The sequence below is a fragment of the Pundamilia nyererei genome, unplaced genomic scaffold, assembly GCF_000239375.1.
Source record: "Pundamilia nyererei isolate P.nyererei 1_Seehausen unplaced genomic scaffold, PunNye1.0 scaffold00019, whole genome shotgun sequence".
Lineage (NCBI taxonomy): Eukaryota > Metazoa > Chordata > Actinopteri > Cichliformes > Cichlidae > Pundamilia > Pundamilia nyererei.
In genome coordinates, this window is record NW_005187420.1 from 1,888,142 (window position 1) to 1,905,637 (window position 17,496).

Below are 17,496 nucleotides of genomic sequence, written 5' to 3' on the forward strand. Positions count from 1 at the left end.
CTAACAAAATTATAGCAGGGAGCTGCATTATGGGAATTGTAGGATCCAGACGTAAAAGTCAAGATACGTCAGCCTCTGCTGCACCAGTTCGGATCATTCTTTATTAAGTTTGGAGTTATAGAAATGCAGGATTACTGAATGTGACTCTGATTGCTTTGGTGGTTTAAACATGGAAAGAAATCACAAACTACCTCCAGCTAATTCTCAGCAATTCCTTCTGAATTTACTCTTTTGCTTTCTCTCTACAGGCCCAATTAACAAATCCTTTCAGGGATGTGGAATTTTATTTTACACACAGTCTCAATTAACTCAGTTTTTTTGTGATGCTTCTTTCTTATTAAATTTAAAAAAAAATCAGGAGCAATAAATGCAAGGCGACTACCAGGCAGCCTCCAAGTGCCAAACTGGTTGAAGGCCATTGCAAATTATTTGCTCATTTAGTTTCCTGTTGAAAATGCTATCTTCTCCATGAATGAGAAATAAAGTTACGGAGTTCCTTAGCCACAGGCTCAGAGCAGCTGCTAAACCTGTGACAGTGAAATCATCTTATATCTGTCTCAAATACTGATCTGTAGACTTTTATGACATGAAAGTCATGTAAAATAATCCAGTACGGTGAAATGTATACACTGTTATCAGAGAAAAGCTTCCTCCCATCCATCCATTGACTTCCCTTCATCCAGGGCCGGGTCACGGGGGTGGCAGCCTAAGCGGAGAAGCCCAGACCTCCCTGTCCCAGGCCACGCCCTCCAGCTTATCTGGGGGAACATCAATGCATTCGCAGCCCAGCTGATTGATATAATCTCTCCAGCATGTCCTGGGTAAGGTGCCCTGCTGAGAGGTAGGACGTGCCCAGAACACCTTACCCAGGAGTAGGGCTGGGCTATATCATGCCGTTCACGGTAATACCGGTGTAATGTTGGGCAACGATAAGAAAGTGAAAAATGAAATATCGCGATAGAATATGGGCAAAACGCGCATGCGCAGTGCCTTTGTTTACATACGCACATGGCGGCGACGCAGAATGAGAAGGGCGAAAGCGGATCGTTGAATGAAACAGATGAACCAGAAACTTCAGTGGTGTGGAACTGGTTTGGCTTTCGTCCGTCAGATACACAACAAAGCACTATTTTTGGTAGCGCATGCTAGCGGGCCGTTCAAGCTAATCTACTTGTGCATCTTTGGACCACTTCTAGCATGGCTTGACCGTATGCACCATGGAAATCAGACGTGTGCAGAGAGCAAGCATCAACTTCAATATCAAGCCGACTTTACTTTAGTTTCAAGGATTATTGCTGGTGATTTGAGCAGGATCTCTCAGACCCAGAGACTAAACAGTTTATTTCTAGTCAGTACAACAGGCCGTGAGTGTGTATGTCTTTTTGAATTTCATGGACATGAAACTATCCCTACATGGTCTGCTGTAACGTGCATGCCTGAGCTGTACTTTTGGACATGCTGGAGGAGGTCCAGAGAGCATCACTGATTAGTGCTCTCTGAAAGTCGGGTTCAGACTCAAAACAGGAGAGGTCCTGGAAGAACTCCTTCCCAAGGAAACTACATTGAGGGGAAAATCAACCAAATCTAAATATGATACTTTTTTCTAATGTGGTAAAAGGCATTTTAATATGATCACATCATCACATTTAATATACTCACTACAATTTGCCTAAAATAAATGCTTGCACAGAAAGAATGTTTGCTATTAATACATTTGTGAAAATTCATGTATATTTACTGGCCCAAATGCCTTTGAACTCTGGGCACCGTTATTTTCTGTCTGAAGTTGGCATCAGACAGACTTTCAAAAGTTGAAACCCACAGAAAGCTGCAGTCCTGTCCCCCTTTCAAACATAACGCACAATGCAGCGAACCCACCTGCTCGGCCACTAAATGTGGTAAAAACAACATTAATTTTTTCAACCCCCTCTCACCCTGATCGGATTCACCCATTTGCTTGATCAACGTTTCACACGCACTACTGCGTTAATTTCTCTAAAAGGCTTAGTTTGTCGGTGGGAAATGGGAAATGTCGTGCAACGAAAAGCTGCGGCGCGCTAACAACCCTCTCCTGTGGCACAGAGCGAATCAAACACGGAGAGCTCTTAGCCACATCCACTAATCTCAGCTATTTTTCTGCCATTGGAAACATCAGCCTCTATTCAGTGTGTGCAGCCTCCTAGCTTTTAATCTGGCCTTTCCCCTTTTTCCCACTCCTCTCATCCACTCATCCACTCACCCACATCATCTATCCACCAATTTATTTTTTCTTCTTTTACAATGGCTCTCATTCTTGCACTGTGCCCCTCCTATCCCTCCATTTCTTGGGTTGTATGGTTCTCATCTCGCTTTAACCTCCCTAGCGCGGCCACACACACAGACACACACATAGTCCGACTCTCTATTCTCCTAGTGCTTATTTGTTCGCCTTGTTCTCTTTCCAGTACTTGACCTGAACCTTGGAACATGATTAAAGGGTAGTAAATGTTGGCAGTGAGCACTCCATGCCCAAGTGTTTGAAGCTAACTGGAGGGCCACCGTCAAATAGTCAAGTAATTGCTGTTAATGCTGCATTTGGGCTCAAATAAATAGGGACACAGTCAGATTTGTCAGATCCTTTTTTTTTTTCATTTAAGAAAAGAGAAAATATGACAAATTCACTGTTTGCAGTCAGGTTATCATAAACGTAAATGGAGACAGAGAGAGTATAACTGTTTCACATCTAAGCGGGGATAGTCGAGGGGATCAAAAAGTCGAAACTGTGTTTAATTGAAGCTTATTGTGGCGTCAGATCAGACCTCCAGTTGTGGAGGCGAAGCATCTGTCAGAGCACCGACTGCTTCACGAGGGGAAACAGAGACAGTACTATATCAAAGCCTATATTAAACTAAGCCTCTAACAGCAGATATTACAAGAAAAAATTAAAGGCTTAGCACTCAGTGTGAAATTTAGGTCTGTAGCAAGTTTCATATCTTCATATCTGTTTCATAATTAATTTGTCAATGTGTGGAAAAAGGGGCTATGGGAGTCTGTTGAGGAAATAACAGAGGCTGCTGATAATTGCACGTCTTCTGCCAAATCCACACATTAATGCATGCGCACATTAACAGCCAGCGTTTAATGACGAATAAAGAAAGCACTCTGCACATGCCCAGTTCATTCAGCGCTGACTGACAGGTAAAGTCAGGCACAGAGCACATCTGCATACATACATTTACACTGACAGGTTAGATGGACCTTTATTATTCATTGTAGCTTTAGAAATATGAGCTTTTCTGATACCTCACAAACTTTTGTTGTTACTTCTTGGAAAGCTTAGCACTTAGCTCAACAGGAATTTAAACTGTGGGATTATATCAGAGGTTATATTAGAAAATTCCACCTACTTGTTGGATTCCTTCAGTCTGTTCATATCAGAATTTATTTTCTCCTTTTTCCACTTATACTGTTACCTGGAAAAGTTTATGTTCAATAACTACAGCTCAGCGTTCACCGCATTCTTTTTTAGATAAAATAAATAAATAAAAACTTTGATTTTACATTTGCCACGTCTCTGTATCTCAGCCATGCAGGCACAGGAAGGATGGCAAGTAGTTTGCAAAAGCTTTAAATTAATGATATTTTAGACGAACCCTATCATTCTGACCACTTGCCTTCTGCAAAGCCCACTGCTGCTCATCCATTATGTTAAAATAAAAGCTCTAAAACCTAAACATAATTCTGAGGATGGGCGATGTTGGTGAGTAGGACAGCTAACAATATACTAGAAGTTATAGACAGACACTTTGACCCTAAGAAATAAATTCATGCTGCACATGTTTCTAACATAATGTGCCACCTTCAGTGTCGCACACTCGCTGGTTTCCGGGTGATCGAAGCCAAAGACCCAGCTCTCATCACCAACTGTAAGAGAGTCGGTTTCATGCAGAAGTGTCGGTATTCCTCAAAAGATTTCCAGGAGGCATGTTGAAATCTTAGAGCCCAAACAGATGTGGTCAGAAGTGGACTCCAGTAAGTGATCAAAAATGGGTTCAGTCGTGGAGAGACGCACAAAGAGATGATCGTGAAGCAGAGATCAGCAGAATAAAAAACATTATTTTGAGGTTTTTTTTCAATTTATAGACAGAGTTGTGGAACTTTGTGAGCACATTTCATATTTTAAGTTCTATTTTTACCTTTACTATTTATTTACCAGAGCACATTATTAAGAAAAGCAACAGAATTCCCAAGCTGCATGACAGCATAACATTGAGATGAAAAACATCTCTATCACCAGAGAAATAAAAAAAATATTATTAATCATGCTTCAGAAAGTCTAACAGCTCCACACCTGTCACTGATTACAGTGCACACAGGCTCCATGTTATGATAAGGCACTCTTCATAGCACCAACTGCAGTCATGGCTAATGACAGGTAATGATAAGAGAAGCTGTGTTTTCTGTTAGACAGTCAGGTGTCCTGTATTCAACACCTACACAGGCTCCAACCGCGCTACAATTATTCCCGAGTGCTTGGCTATGATTGTGGCATAATAATCCTTTGCACAAATTAATTTTCTTTTTAAAATGTCTAACAGATCGATAGGAACGTGGTCATTTTAAAAACTGATATTTACATCTGCAATAACAAACAAAAACAAATAAACTGAACAGTGAAAATGGTTTAATGGTGATGCTGACTTCAGTTGGTTTGGACAAGTAATTCCACTTTGCGTTTGTTCTTAAGATGGTTCTCCTGAGTTCTGGGGTAGGAGCCCCGACTGAAAACTCTCGTGGGGTGAATGTGCGGTAGCTCGTTCTGAAATGCTGCTATATGAGATGACAGTTTAGAAAAGTCCTGCAGAACATAAAAGGTAAAAAAAGTGTTGCATCTACTTGTTTTGGCACTGGTTAGAGCTCCTCACAGCTGCATCCTGTACAAGATGGACATTAGAGGAAAACGAGAGCGAGTTGCATAAATAATTATCCTCCCCAGCCGGCAACAGAATCATTTTCTCAGAATCATAGAGAGTAAAAGTTAGTCTATCCTCGCATATATTTAAGGTTTGTGTGTGATCACTCTATCTGTACTAAAGACTAGTAAAGACTAGTTTTTTTTGTATACAGCTATATTGTATATCAGACTAGTATCACCTCATGCTGTCAGATGCCACCTGTGTCCTTTGCTCACTGCTTGTGGTTTTATTAGCCAGAGAAAATTAGAAACCTACCAAGTCCACTTTAGAAGATTAGAAGGGGACCGTGGCATAAATCGCTGGTTTTTGTATTTTTACTTTATGCTTGATCAGGATTAAGAAAATGTGCCCCTCGTCAACAGCAGTCCTTCATGTTAAAGACAAACGTTACGCCCATCTGCAGCCCCTAATCTCCACAGTGTGGTCACCTGTTGCTAATTGGCCACACCTAGTCAGGTGTGGATAGAAGCATACCTGAGGCGGGCTTTCGAGAAGCTCACTAGTCTTTGCCTTGGTGGCACCAGCTATTTTAGCCAAACCTCTTCTCACTAACACTCTGGTATCCATCTCCTTTTTTATGTTGCGGGTTTTGAGCCGAGTCGTAACACAAATTAGAACATCGTATCTGTTCTGATATTTGTCCTGTGAACATAAACTGCTGTCTGAAAATAAAGAATTTCTAAAAATTAACCAAACGGTGACGAGACTGACACCACACCCAGCGATCACCTGGTTCACAAATAGTAATTAGTTAAGTTATTAAGTTGTCTGGGGCATTTAACCAAACGATTAATGGTAAAGTATAAGCCATGGCCCATGCAGGTATTCCAGATATTCTTATCCCCAGCAGGTTTTCCCAGTTACTCCTTGGGAATCCTGACGCCCAGCTCATAGATGTATATTCACCACAAGTTCCCTGTCTACCCTGGGGTAAGACCCAGTTGGGCATGGAAAACCTCCACATCAGCTGACACAATGAAAAAGCTTCTTTTAAAAGCCACATCTGTTAGCTCCCCATGTTTGACCCTGCAGGGTTTCATGCCGGATGCCCTTCCTGACAAAGAGAATTCGGGTCTTTGCCTGGAATTAAACAAGCAACCTTTTTCTCGCCAAGCAAGCGTGTGGCACTGGAGGACAGAGGACGTCCAACGTCTTAACTGTCTCGATTAAATGAGATTTTTACATTAAACGTTTTCATTTTGTTTCGTCATAAGCTGAACGGTTTTGACTGACCGCCACCATCACACTGAAGCCAACAAAAAAATAATAATCTACCAACTTTTGGTTGAAGAAAATAAACTTATTTCAGCTTTTTTCATTTCAAAGGTGCTGCAGATGTTAGAGGCTTTTCTTCACTGCTGGAAACAGCACAGCAGCAACAACACCGCAGAGAGCTCGGCCTTATTTACTTCTTAGTACAATCACACACATAAACGTCCATTGTTTACCAAAAAATTATCTCATAACCTTGTGCTTTGGTAACGCTCTAAGTTAATGCCTTTAAATAAATGACTGGGTGAAATGAAAGCCTGCTTGTTCTCACACGTCTTCTCCCCTCTGTTTTCTCTTGGTCTGAATTCTTATATTTCATGACAGAAGGAATCAAAGGTGTTGGTACACAATGTACTAAAATAAAAGCCAAAGCACAGTTCCTGCCTTTCTTTCATATCGAATCAAAAATGGATTTTGAATCGAACTGTGTCCTCAAGGAATTGCATTAAAAACGAACATTGAGATTTCCTGAGACTCTCACCCACACAGTGAGTTTAAATAGCTAAGCAGATAAGAACATAATTCACAGACAGATTCTGGGAGAAGATACAGGAAATTAACCCTTTACTGCCTCGTCTGGGTTAGTTTCTGTAGCTGAGAAAGAGCAGTTACGAGATGAATTACAGCAGCGATTGGGATTTAGCGTCGCTCTTTCATAGTAAAGTTAAGTCAATATTTATAAGGACGAGCATATCTGCGGAGAGCAGAGGTACGACTCTGATGTCATCAAAATGTTCAGCCTGGAGCTTTTCCATAGACTTTGAATGGGATGGTGAATTAATGGGCTCATAAAATGTTTGTTTGAACTGTTACACCCAAATGAGCTTTTAATTATAGTAGTGCTTTCTGAAGTGAGGCAGAAAATGTGCCCCTGTCTGCATAAAACCATCCTAGTTACTGCCAGTGCCACTGTCAGCACTTTCATCCCCTGCAGTCCAGTTCTCTGTTCAAGTGTACATCTGTGTGAGATCACCTATTAAAGTAGTAAATAACTCCGTTAAGACCAGAGGGAGATAATGACAAGCCAGCTTACTTCAGTAACTTTTTAGTCATTTGCATTTGTTCAACTATTTTATTGCACACTTTCTTTGCTCAAGTATGTTTTAGAGAAACATCATTTGAATACAATAATTGCGCTACATGCATTTATTTATAGTTTTAAGTATTTACACACATTCCTAAAATTCCCAGTCTTCCGGTGCCTTGTCCTGTCTTATCGCCCTCGATTTCAGAATAATAGCTGAAGCAGAGCGTTCATGCTGCCGTTGTTTCCTCTTCCCTGAGGTCAGGACATCAGAGAACTGACAGAGAGGAACAAGTGTGTTAATACTGCAGCATTTCAGCCTCGCTCTGTGATGTCACAAAGGTCTACAGATCCACCAATGGAGAAAAAATGTTCTGAAACCTGAGCTTTTGGCTCACCAGTTATTGTGAACTCGCCACACTGTCACGTTTGACTTTCACAGCTACATAATATAAGAGGAGTGTATATTCTGATGAGGTAACAGTAACAGTTCTCTTTTTATTCTCATGTTGTTCACCTTATCAAATGTCACAAACATGTCTAATGTTAATCTACATGAAATATACAGATGGGTTTTTTTGCTTGTTTTCTCTGTTCCTGACCGCCTGCTGTCTCTATCCAACTCTTGTCTTTTGCAGATGTCCTCCTGGTCACATGATCAGTGTAAACGGGACCAAAAAGTCTTGCGTGTACACCCTTTGCGCTATGCGGCCCTGTCACCACGGGACCTGCGTGGCCCAGTCGCCCTCCAAATTCACCTGCCACTGCCCGGAGGGTTACCGAGGACACCGCTGTGAGACGACACTGGCCATATACAGGGAGGAAGTGGGCCTCAGCTTCAGCTCCCTCTTTGCCATCTGTATCTGCTTCATGGCCTTACTGGGTAAGTCCTGTAAATGTACTGCCTGTTACGCACATCTGTCAGACTGTATTACTGTCGTGTTTCTACGGCAATACTTCCCATCCTAACTATAAGCAATTTGGAAACAATAATGATGCTAAATATAATGTTTAAAGCTATAACTCTGTATGAATGCAGCCCTGATAGCGTTATCGTGAACGTACTGCAGCGAGGCGGGAGGAGCACGGAGGTGAATCTGCTTCGTGTGCAGGCTGACAAATGCTGCAATTTTCATTAAAGTACTGATGAGTACAAAATTACTATTATGTGACAGTGGAGTGCACGATAGATTTGAAACTGACACTTGAAAAAATTGAAGCTTTCATTCATAAAGTTCGTGCACTCTAAAGTGGTACGACGGTAGAGCGCCAGGTGTTTGTAATTAGCTAATCAAGGGCGTTTTTTTTATTATGAGTGAGTTAATGTGTTTATAAGTCTCAGTGTGGAAACAAACAGAGACCCCACGAAGATGGTGCGCTCCGTTTTATCGATCAGTGTTTTCAAAATGACAGCCTGATTTTCATGAGGTCAGTAACTCTAAAATAACTTTTTATGTCACTCTACATGTAAAGCAACTAATACTTACTGCGTGATTTAATATACTCTAACAAACAAAAATGAAGTTGTACGACAGCTAATCACGAATGAATGTTTCTGCAGACGTGATCTCAAGAAGTTTCCAAGTCTTGCACTGAAGTTTTCAGGCAGTTATTAATCAGACTTCTCAAGTCATTTGTGTGAATTTTACCAGATGGGAATTCTTTTTAATGATTATTCAGATTCTGCATGATTCTGCTCGTTTACTTCGTTGGATCTGTTGTACAGAGTTGAGGGTACATTAAGATCCTCGCTGACCTAAATCTTAAGAACGTCTGTGAAAGCTTTTTAATATCACATCTCTCCCTTCCTAATGAAGGTTATTCCAAAGCTTGGAGCAGGACCTTTTATACTCCCCCATGATGCCATATTTATTCTCAGACTGTACTAAAGTAGCTTTACATTCATAGTTCAGAAAAAAAGAAATTTTTTTTTTATGTAGGTCCTCTGTGAATCCTGCTTGTTTCATGAGTGCATGAGGATATCTGCTCTCATTGACATCATACAGATAAGAGTAGAAAAAACTGTTTAGAAAAGTGTGTGTTCTGAACTTTTGGTTAACAAAAAGACGTCCAAGCTTGTAACTGTGTATGTGTAACATGACAATTCCTATTTAGGCTTATCTTCTTTATCTGCAGATGTAATTACAGTTCAGTTATTTAGCTCATCTGACCGAAGCTTGTGGCGTCCGTTGCCTGTTTGTTCATTCATCTCTCTGTTCGTTCAGTTCACAAGATTTGCTACTCCTACAGTGTTGGTCAGATTTAATCAAAATTGTACACAATTGTGGTCAAAGTCAAGGTCACAGTAATATATGGTCATTTTATGGTCACCGTTCCCTTTTTGCAAAAACTGCTGCTCAAAGTGTTGGTTCGGATTATGATTTTCATGAAATGAGTGTTTGCATGGACTAATCTGTGTACCTAGGTTATCCTGTTATGATGACGATGATGGTCATAACCTTGTGTGTCGTGATGGTGGAGGGAGTGGTCTTACTGGTTGACTCCCACATTAGGAAAGCTTAGTTGGTTCCTTACTACCACCATTATGTCAACATTACCGTATTAATATGCCCAATGCTTTTTATGACCGTGGTTACAGCTGACCACGATGCTTCTGAACTCAAACACTTTTGTTTGGTGGTAAATGGGATCAAGTTGTCCTGGATATGACTGTGAGCCTCTCTGATGTCTCAATGGATGTTAATTCTCATTGCTTTGTGCAGTACAGCCGACCCCTCTGTGCTTTACATATTACAGTAGCCTGTAAATTGTGATGGATTGTGAGCGAGATTAGCTATTATGATCTGGTTTGTATACGTTTTAAAAGGTAGATGGAGGGCTTCAGTGAAACATTGGATTAACAGGATGCCTCACTGCATTAGCAGAGTAAATGATCCAAATCCAGGGATCTCCTTTCAGCACATTAAATTACATCAACCTGAATCCCTATACAGTAACTGTTTGTACTTCTATGTAAAACTGTACTATACACAGTGCATATATATAATGCAGTCCTGTAAATTAAGTACATTCTTAATATTTTTAAGAGGGTAAAGAGCAGCCAGGTTCTGCTAATCAAACACTTCTTTAATGGATCATTAGCACGTGTCGGCACCTCTATAAAAGTGTAGTTATGTCAGTTTGTGGCTCTGGAGCTTTCTGGTGTGTGTTAATACAATGATGCAAACTTCCCAGAAGTGGTCGGTCTCCCCAAGGTCAGACTGGGCAACACTCAGAGAAACTGCAAAAAGCCCAAGAGCTGCATCCCAGACTCTACAGTCCACAGTTAGCATGTTAAATGTTAAAGCTGTTGGACTGAGTAAGCAGGGCTTGGTTGGAAGGGTTACCAGGGGAAAAACTCCCGTACTGTTACTTGAAATTATTGGTGTTAAAGGTGGTCTTACAAGCTACTGGATCATGTGGTGACCTCCGATATCGCTCCTTTGTTCTTCATGCATGGCATAAAGTCATTGTCCAAGAGTGATGCAGAGTTCTTCTGTCTCCTACCACCTTAAAACAGAGCTGGCCTTCCTGATCAGCTTATCCAACCGCTTCAGCTTCCTTTCAGCAATAGATTAGCTGCTGTTCCAACAGACAACACCATTAGAGATGGCTGCCACTCCTCAGAGTCTGATCAGGAGATGGTTCCACTGGCACCAGTCCACAAAGTCCTGAATCCACTGTCTGTACTCTGACATATCTTCACCCTAATGAGGCTAGCGATGGGAGAGTCATCAGAGAACCTTTGTAGATGGCAGCCTGGGTAGTTGATGGAGAAGTCTGAGGTGTAGAGGGTGTCCTCATCTACTGTGGGCGACCAGTGAGGTAGTCCAGTATCCACTAGGACAGGTGGTGGTCCACTCCTGACAGCTCCAGCTTGTCCCTCAGAGGTCGGATGGTGTTAAAAGCACTGGAGAAATCTTCCAGGCTTCTCCGGGTGGGTCAGAGCTTGGTGCAGGAGGTAGATGATGGCATCATCCACCCTGATGCCAGGCGGGTAGGCAAACTGCAACTGATCCAATGAAGAGCTAAACAGGGTGCGATATTTTAGGACCCGCCTCTCAAGGGTCTTTATGAGATGCACGATCAGTGCTACCGGCCTGTAGCTGATGAGGTCCTTTGGATGTGTAGTCTATTGTACTGGTACCACACCGGAGGTCTTCCACAGCTGTCCTACTTTCCCCAGCTTCAGGCTCATATTGAACATGTATCCCATGATGCCACACAGTTGGTCTGCGCAGCACCTCCGGAGGCTGATGCCATCAGGACCTGAAGCCTTTCGCACCTCGATCTTTGGCAGCTCGTTCCTCACCTGAAGTGTTGAATGTGACAGGATGGTGGTGAGGGAGGGGGGCTGTGGGATGGAGTCTTTGGGTTGGACTTTAGGCAGTAAATTTCAAAGGTAAAGCTGTATAGCAGCCCTTTGTCTCGCCTGTGAGCGGATCAACTGAAACATTCTGGTGTTTGATTTTCTGTTGTTAAAATCCACATTTTTCTTTCTTTCCTTTATGTTTTTGCTTGTTGAATATTCATCCACCTGTACCTTTTAGCTTTGTATTCCAATCCCTGAAGGATCCTCTGCTGAGAAAGCGCCTCGGGCTCAGTCGTACTCAGAGAGCTGTCAGTACAATGACATGTTCCCGTTGTTTAATTGAGGACAATACAACAGAACAGTAAAGAGCAGTATGAGACGAGCACAGCCCAAGAAGAGAAAGCAGATCAGAGGAGTGCAAAATAAAACAGGACGACACACAATACCAAAAGAAAACAAGAGGGAGCTGAATAGATAGCAAAGCCGAGGCTGCGCGCAGCACGGCGAGAGAAAGAAAAAGTGGGAGATGTGTGGTGAGGAAGATGGTGTTGGTGTCACACTGCTGCTGGCCATGTCTGATTGTCTCATTGGTGATTCACAGGGCACCTCTTTCACACCCGGAGACCAGCCAGACACTCAAATGATCATTTCTCCTTTTCCTTTCTCTCCAACATCTTCCTTCAAATTTGGCTCCGGGCTTATATTAAATGCGACATCCAACCTTGATCCTGTTGAGGCTCAGCGCTGTTTTAAGTGTTAATTACTTGATTTGTAGGCGTATAAGGTGCTGTTTACCCAAACCTGCAGAAATTGAGATCAATGCTCCGGGGGCTTTGGTAGTAATTTCAGTCGGTAGAGCATCCTGCGCTCGATCGGTCAAGCATTCCTCACTCTGAAATTTAAGTAGCAACGAGAGAGACTTCTTTTTTTTTTTCTTTTTTTTTAAGCCTTCATCAAATATTGCTTGTGCACACTCCAAATGTTTGAATAGCAAGAACAAAAGAAGGGCAGCAACTCTCAAAAGCAGTTCTCTGAGAATGTTGTGATTGGTGAAGATTAAAGACAAATTCTACTCCCAAAAACGTTCATATTCGCTCATTCCCTTTGATCCTGATCTGTTGTGTGGTTTGATATGGTCAGCTATGAGCTTTCCCTTGTCTGCTGGTACTGAGGTTCCTACAACATGAAGGCTTCATAGTTGGTGGGGTGTGTGTGTGTGTATTCTAGCACCTCCAGCACATAAGTCATTTTAACGTGTGTGATACTTGGAGGATGAATCTTTAATAAGTGGGGTGATCCTTGACTTTACTTTCCATTTGTACCAAGTTGACATTTGTAGTTCGAATGAGACATTTCAACAGCTGTTTGCTAGATTGCTATCAATTTTCAAGAGGCGGTGGTGTCAGAAACACACTTGACTGAGAGGCTGCTATTGGAGGATTGACTGGGAACATTTTAAAGGCTTCCTTTTATTTCCTGTTTGACTGGTTTAACCTGCAAAAGTTTGGAAAAATGGTTTAGGCTAAAACAAACCCATTAGTAAAGTCCTGTTATAAAGCCTTGAGGTCAGTGTAGGGTTAGAGATGTGTAATAGCAGATTATATTAGTCACAGCCACTTTAGAATTTCTCCATCCATCCATTCGCTTCTGCTTATCCTTTTTCAGGGTCGCGGGAGGCGCTGGAGCCCATCCCAGCTGTCATAGGGCGAAAGACAGGGTACACACAGAGACAAACAACTATTCACACTCACATTCACTCCCGCATTCACACCTATGGGCAATTTGGATTGATCAATTAACCTATTCCCACTAACTGCATGTCATTGGCCAGTGGGAGGAAGCTGGAGTACCCGGGGAGAACCCACGCAAACACGGGGAGAACATGCAAACTCCACACAGAAAGACCCCTGATGGTGAAATTGAACTCGGGACCTTCTTGCTGTGCAGCAACAGTGCTAACAACCGTGCTTTAGAATTTCTAACGAACCCTTATCTTAACAGCATACACTCGCCAGCAGCTGCTGGTATTTGGTTGGATTTTGCCTGAAAGGTGTTGGAGGTGCTGGAGAAAAAGAGATTTTGGTCCATATTGATTTGATAGCATGTTAGCTGCACATCCATGATGTGAATCTCCTGTTCTACCACATCCCAAATACTATCCTGATATCACAGCAGAAATCAAGACTGCTGAGACCAGGCCAGGCTAATTTTCTGTTGTCTAGTTTCTGGTGAGCCCATGTTAGCTGACAGGATCCAGTGTGGTCTCCTGCTTCTCTGACCCATCCGGTTCAGCGTACTGTGCGTTCAGAGATGCTCTTCGACAAGTAGTTATTTAAGTTATTGTTACCTGTTCATATGATGAAGGAAATGTGAGTACAGAAAGTCAGTATTTTACAAAAAAAATCTGCTAATACTTATTAACTTAAAATTTCGAGTAAATATCATTTGTTTTATATCACAGTAAAGACAGATCAGGTCATTTTGATATAAACAGCTGGAAACCAGCTTCATTATTAAAACTTCAGCTGGGTTTTTCTTCGTTCATCTCTCTGTAGAAAAATAGACCAGTGACTCATCATGACCTGTGGAAAAAAAATTAATGGATGTAAATCCACTTGAATTTTTAGCATCATTTATATGTAAGGAAATGCATGATTTTGTGCCTGATTTCATCTTGAAAGAAATGATACATTCATGCAAAACCTCATGAAGATGAAATAATGCATGACCTCATTCATGCCTCAATGCATGAACAATGCAAAACCTAATGTGGTCACAAGGGCTAGATGTTAGGACGATTCCTGATGTCATTAAAACATTGAAATGATATTTTTAGCTTGAACATCCATGGAGCAGTCTTAGAGGAGTCATGTTTCTCCTCCACTGATTGGACTGTGAGACCAGCAGCACTGACACAGTCAGTCCCCGGGGTGCTCCTCGGGGGTTCTGAGTTCAGAGCAAAGTTTCTAGTTCAGAAATGTCAGCACGGCTCCAAACCGAGTCAAAGTCCAATTGGCAATCTCTTGAGTATTTTAATGATTAATGGCATAGTCCTCTGAATGTATCATGTAGCTGGAATATTGATTTTGCACAGCGCAATGCAAATTAATTTATTCTTTTTGCTTCTTCGGGCTTTTACGTGTGTGTAGCTTTGCGTAGATATCATCCCTTCTTTGCACGCACCTCTATGCCCTCTTGTTGTGTTTCAGCAGCTGTTTTTCTCTCAGGATTATGTTGTTATTGCATTATTAACTTGGCTTATTACTGTTGGCTTGACACTGACATCCAATACTTGCTTGTTTTTCTGAACACTTTTTCTCTTTAACTCATTCCAAGTTTTTTCCTTTGGAAAAAAAAACATAAAGGACTTTTTTATAGCAACAAAGAGCTGCTCAGGGTAAACGACAGTAATGCTGCTTTTACTGTTTCATTCATTCAATTCAGTTTTATTTATATCGCGCCAAATCACAACAGTCGCCTCAAGGCGCTTTATATTGTACAGTAGATTGTACAACAATAATATTCAAAAGTTTGCATTTGACTACAGAAAAGCAGTCAAATGCAAACTTATCTTTTTTAAACAGTCATGTCAGAACATCAATAACGTAGGCTCTATGTAAAAGATGGACATAGACAGCATGGTTTGTAAAGCGATGACGGCTATTATCTTCAAACCTTGGGAAGATTCAGCGTTACATTTTTTCCACCATGTTAATCTAAAGAAATTCAGTTACCTTCTTTTTAAGTTTTCAGGACTACTGTGACTTGGATGATTGCGAATCTACACAGACATGCTGCCACCATGTTTTTGTTTTTGGAACCAGAAGGGACTTATCAACCAATACTAGCAATCAGGTGCAACACACTGATGCATATACATGATAATTAGCTCTAAGTAACAGAATAGTTAAAGACTAGAATGTCACACTCAGAGCCTGGTTCTGCCGGAGGTTTCTTCCTGTTAAAAGGGAGTTTTTCCTTCCCACTGTTGCCAAAGTGCTTGCTCATAGGGGGTCATATGATTGTTGGTTTTTCTCTGTATGTATTATTGTAGGGTCTATCTTACAGTATAAAGCACCGTGAGGCGACTGTTGTTGTGATTTGGCGCTGTATAAATAAAATTGAATTTAACTGAATTTCTGTCTTCTCTGTTAGTACAATTAATCAAACCCCGTTTTCTATTATTTTTAAAATTGCCTTTAAACGTCTTTATTTTTGCTGTAAATTTGTATTTTTATTTGGACATTGCTTCCAGCTCTGAAAAAGCCAGTGCCTTAAATCTGCATTCTTCCTGCTGGCCAGCAGGGGGCGACTGTGGTTACACAGTCGTAGTTGTAGTGATACCAACATACATTTAATTCTATTAGCCAATCAGCAATACAGCAGCTACTATGACAAATATACTAATGAACAATACAGACGTCTGTGGATGATAGCAGCAGGTCTGAGACACGTACTCAGTTCAGGGCTAAGAGTCCATAACTGAGTATTGTTTTTAAAACAAATCTTAAAAACTGAAGTTTATCGTTTATTGTTTACACCCTTCTCTCAGAGGTTTGTAGAAATCCCAGGGAAGCACATGCAGCTTCAGGTCATTTGAAACTCTCTTAAATTAGGCTGCTTTTGCCATTTTTTTCTTGGCAGATCCTTTCAAGTTCTTTATATTAGATTGGAAGAATCTGTTAGCTGCCATTAGAACTCTACAGAAATGCTTTAATGTGTTTTTATTTTTCTATGATACAGCAGAGGAGCTGCTGAGCATTCTTGGGAATTAGACCCTCCTCTGCCTTTTTCACCTGAGGTGATACTCTGGCTTCCTGCGAACTTAAAGCTGGGTGCTCGATCCGCTCTGTATCTGTCGATGAATAATGGAATGGGTTCCTGATCTTGCCCTCTGATGTTCTGAGGGGTTGAGTACCAGGCTGTAGTAGCAGCACCATGCTGTTAGTTTGCAGACCTCCACCCTGTAGGGAGACTCAGTCCAACCACTGTAGTGTCGTCTGGAGGCTTAATAATGGTGTTTTGCTGTGGCTGGCTGGAACGCGAATGTTGAGTACCTGGAGTTCTGCCCGAAGCGTTCAATTTTTTTCTCATCAGACCAGACCTTTTGTTTCATCAGACTTTTTTTTTCTTATGCTTTCAGAGTCCTTTAAATGCAGTCTGGCAAACTTTAGGCGAGCTGTCGTGTGTCTTTTACTCAGGAGTGGCTTCCATCTAGCCACTCTACTCTAAGTGTCTGATTGAAGGACTGCTACTGAGTCAGTTACTCTTGGCTGAACAACCAACTCTCGGAAAAGTCCTGGTGGTTCCAAATTCCCTTTTCTCTGAAACACTCCAGCACTCCTCAGATCTACTTCTTTCCCCTTTTTAAAAAAACCACAGATGAGTTTCCATGAATTTATGGCTTGGCGCTTGTTTTGACATCCACTGTGAATTGTGGGGTGTTAGATACACAGATGTGGGCCTTTGACAACTAAGTGCAATCTATTCAATTTGCCTCAGGAGGACTCTGGTTTTATCCTTGTCAAATGAAATGAGTTACTATTATACAGATGCATTGCTAGCCATAAAAATCCACCTGGACATGAAGTCCTTTACTCAAATCAGAGTTTGGGGTTTTATTGTGTATTAAATTTGCTACACTGTCTTATATGAACTAATTAACCCTTTAAAGCCGGTCGGAGCGGGCACGCTCCGTTTTGCGTAACTATTTTAAAATCCTGGTAGCACTGCAACCACGTAAGCTAGCGCAATAATTTTTTTTTGCATATGAAACCAGAGGAGTTGTACTTACATCTTATGCCATCAGCTTGTCCTCGGTCACAGTTTCCTTCCACATATAGCTTTGCAAAAACTGCATAAAAAGCACTTGCAGCAACAAAAACATAATATTCCAGAAACACGCTTTGCCAATCCGATCAGCTGTTTGTAAC

General features: G+C 41.5%; 1 protein-coding gene across 1 annotated transcript in view; it reads left to right on the forward strand.

The window, feature by feature from the left end:
• LOC102206054 (neural-cadherin-like) overlaps nucleotides 1-17,496 on the forward strand; it is a 366,907-nt gene that overhangs the window by 331,503 nt on the left and 17,908 nt on the right. The window contains exon 37 of the mRNA XM_005726436.2: nucleotides 7,890-8,134. Within this exon, the coding sequence (XP_005726493.2) occupies nucleotides 7,890-8,134 (245 nt within the window). The remainder of the gene's footprint in view (nucleotides 1-7,889; nucleotides 8,135-17,496) is intronic.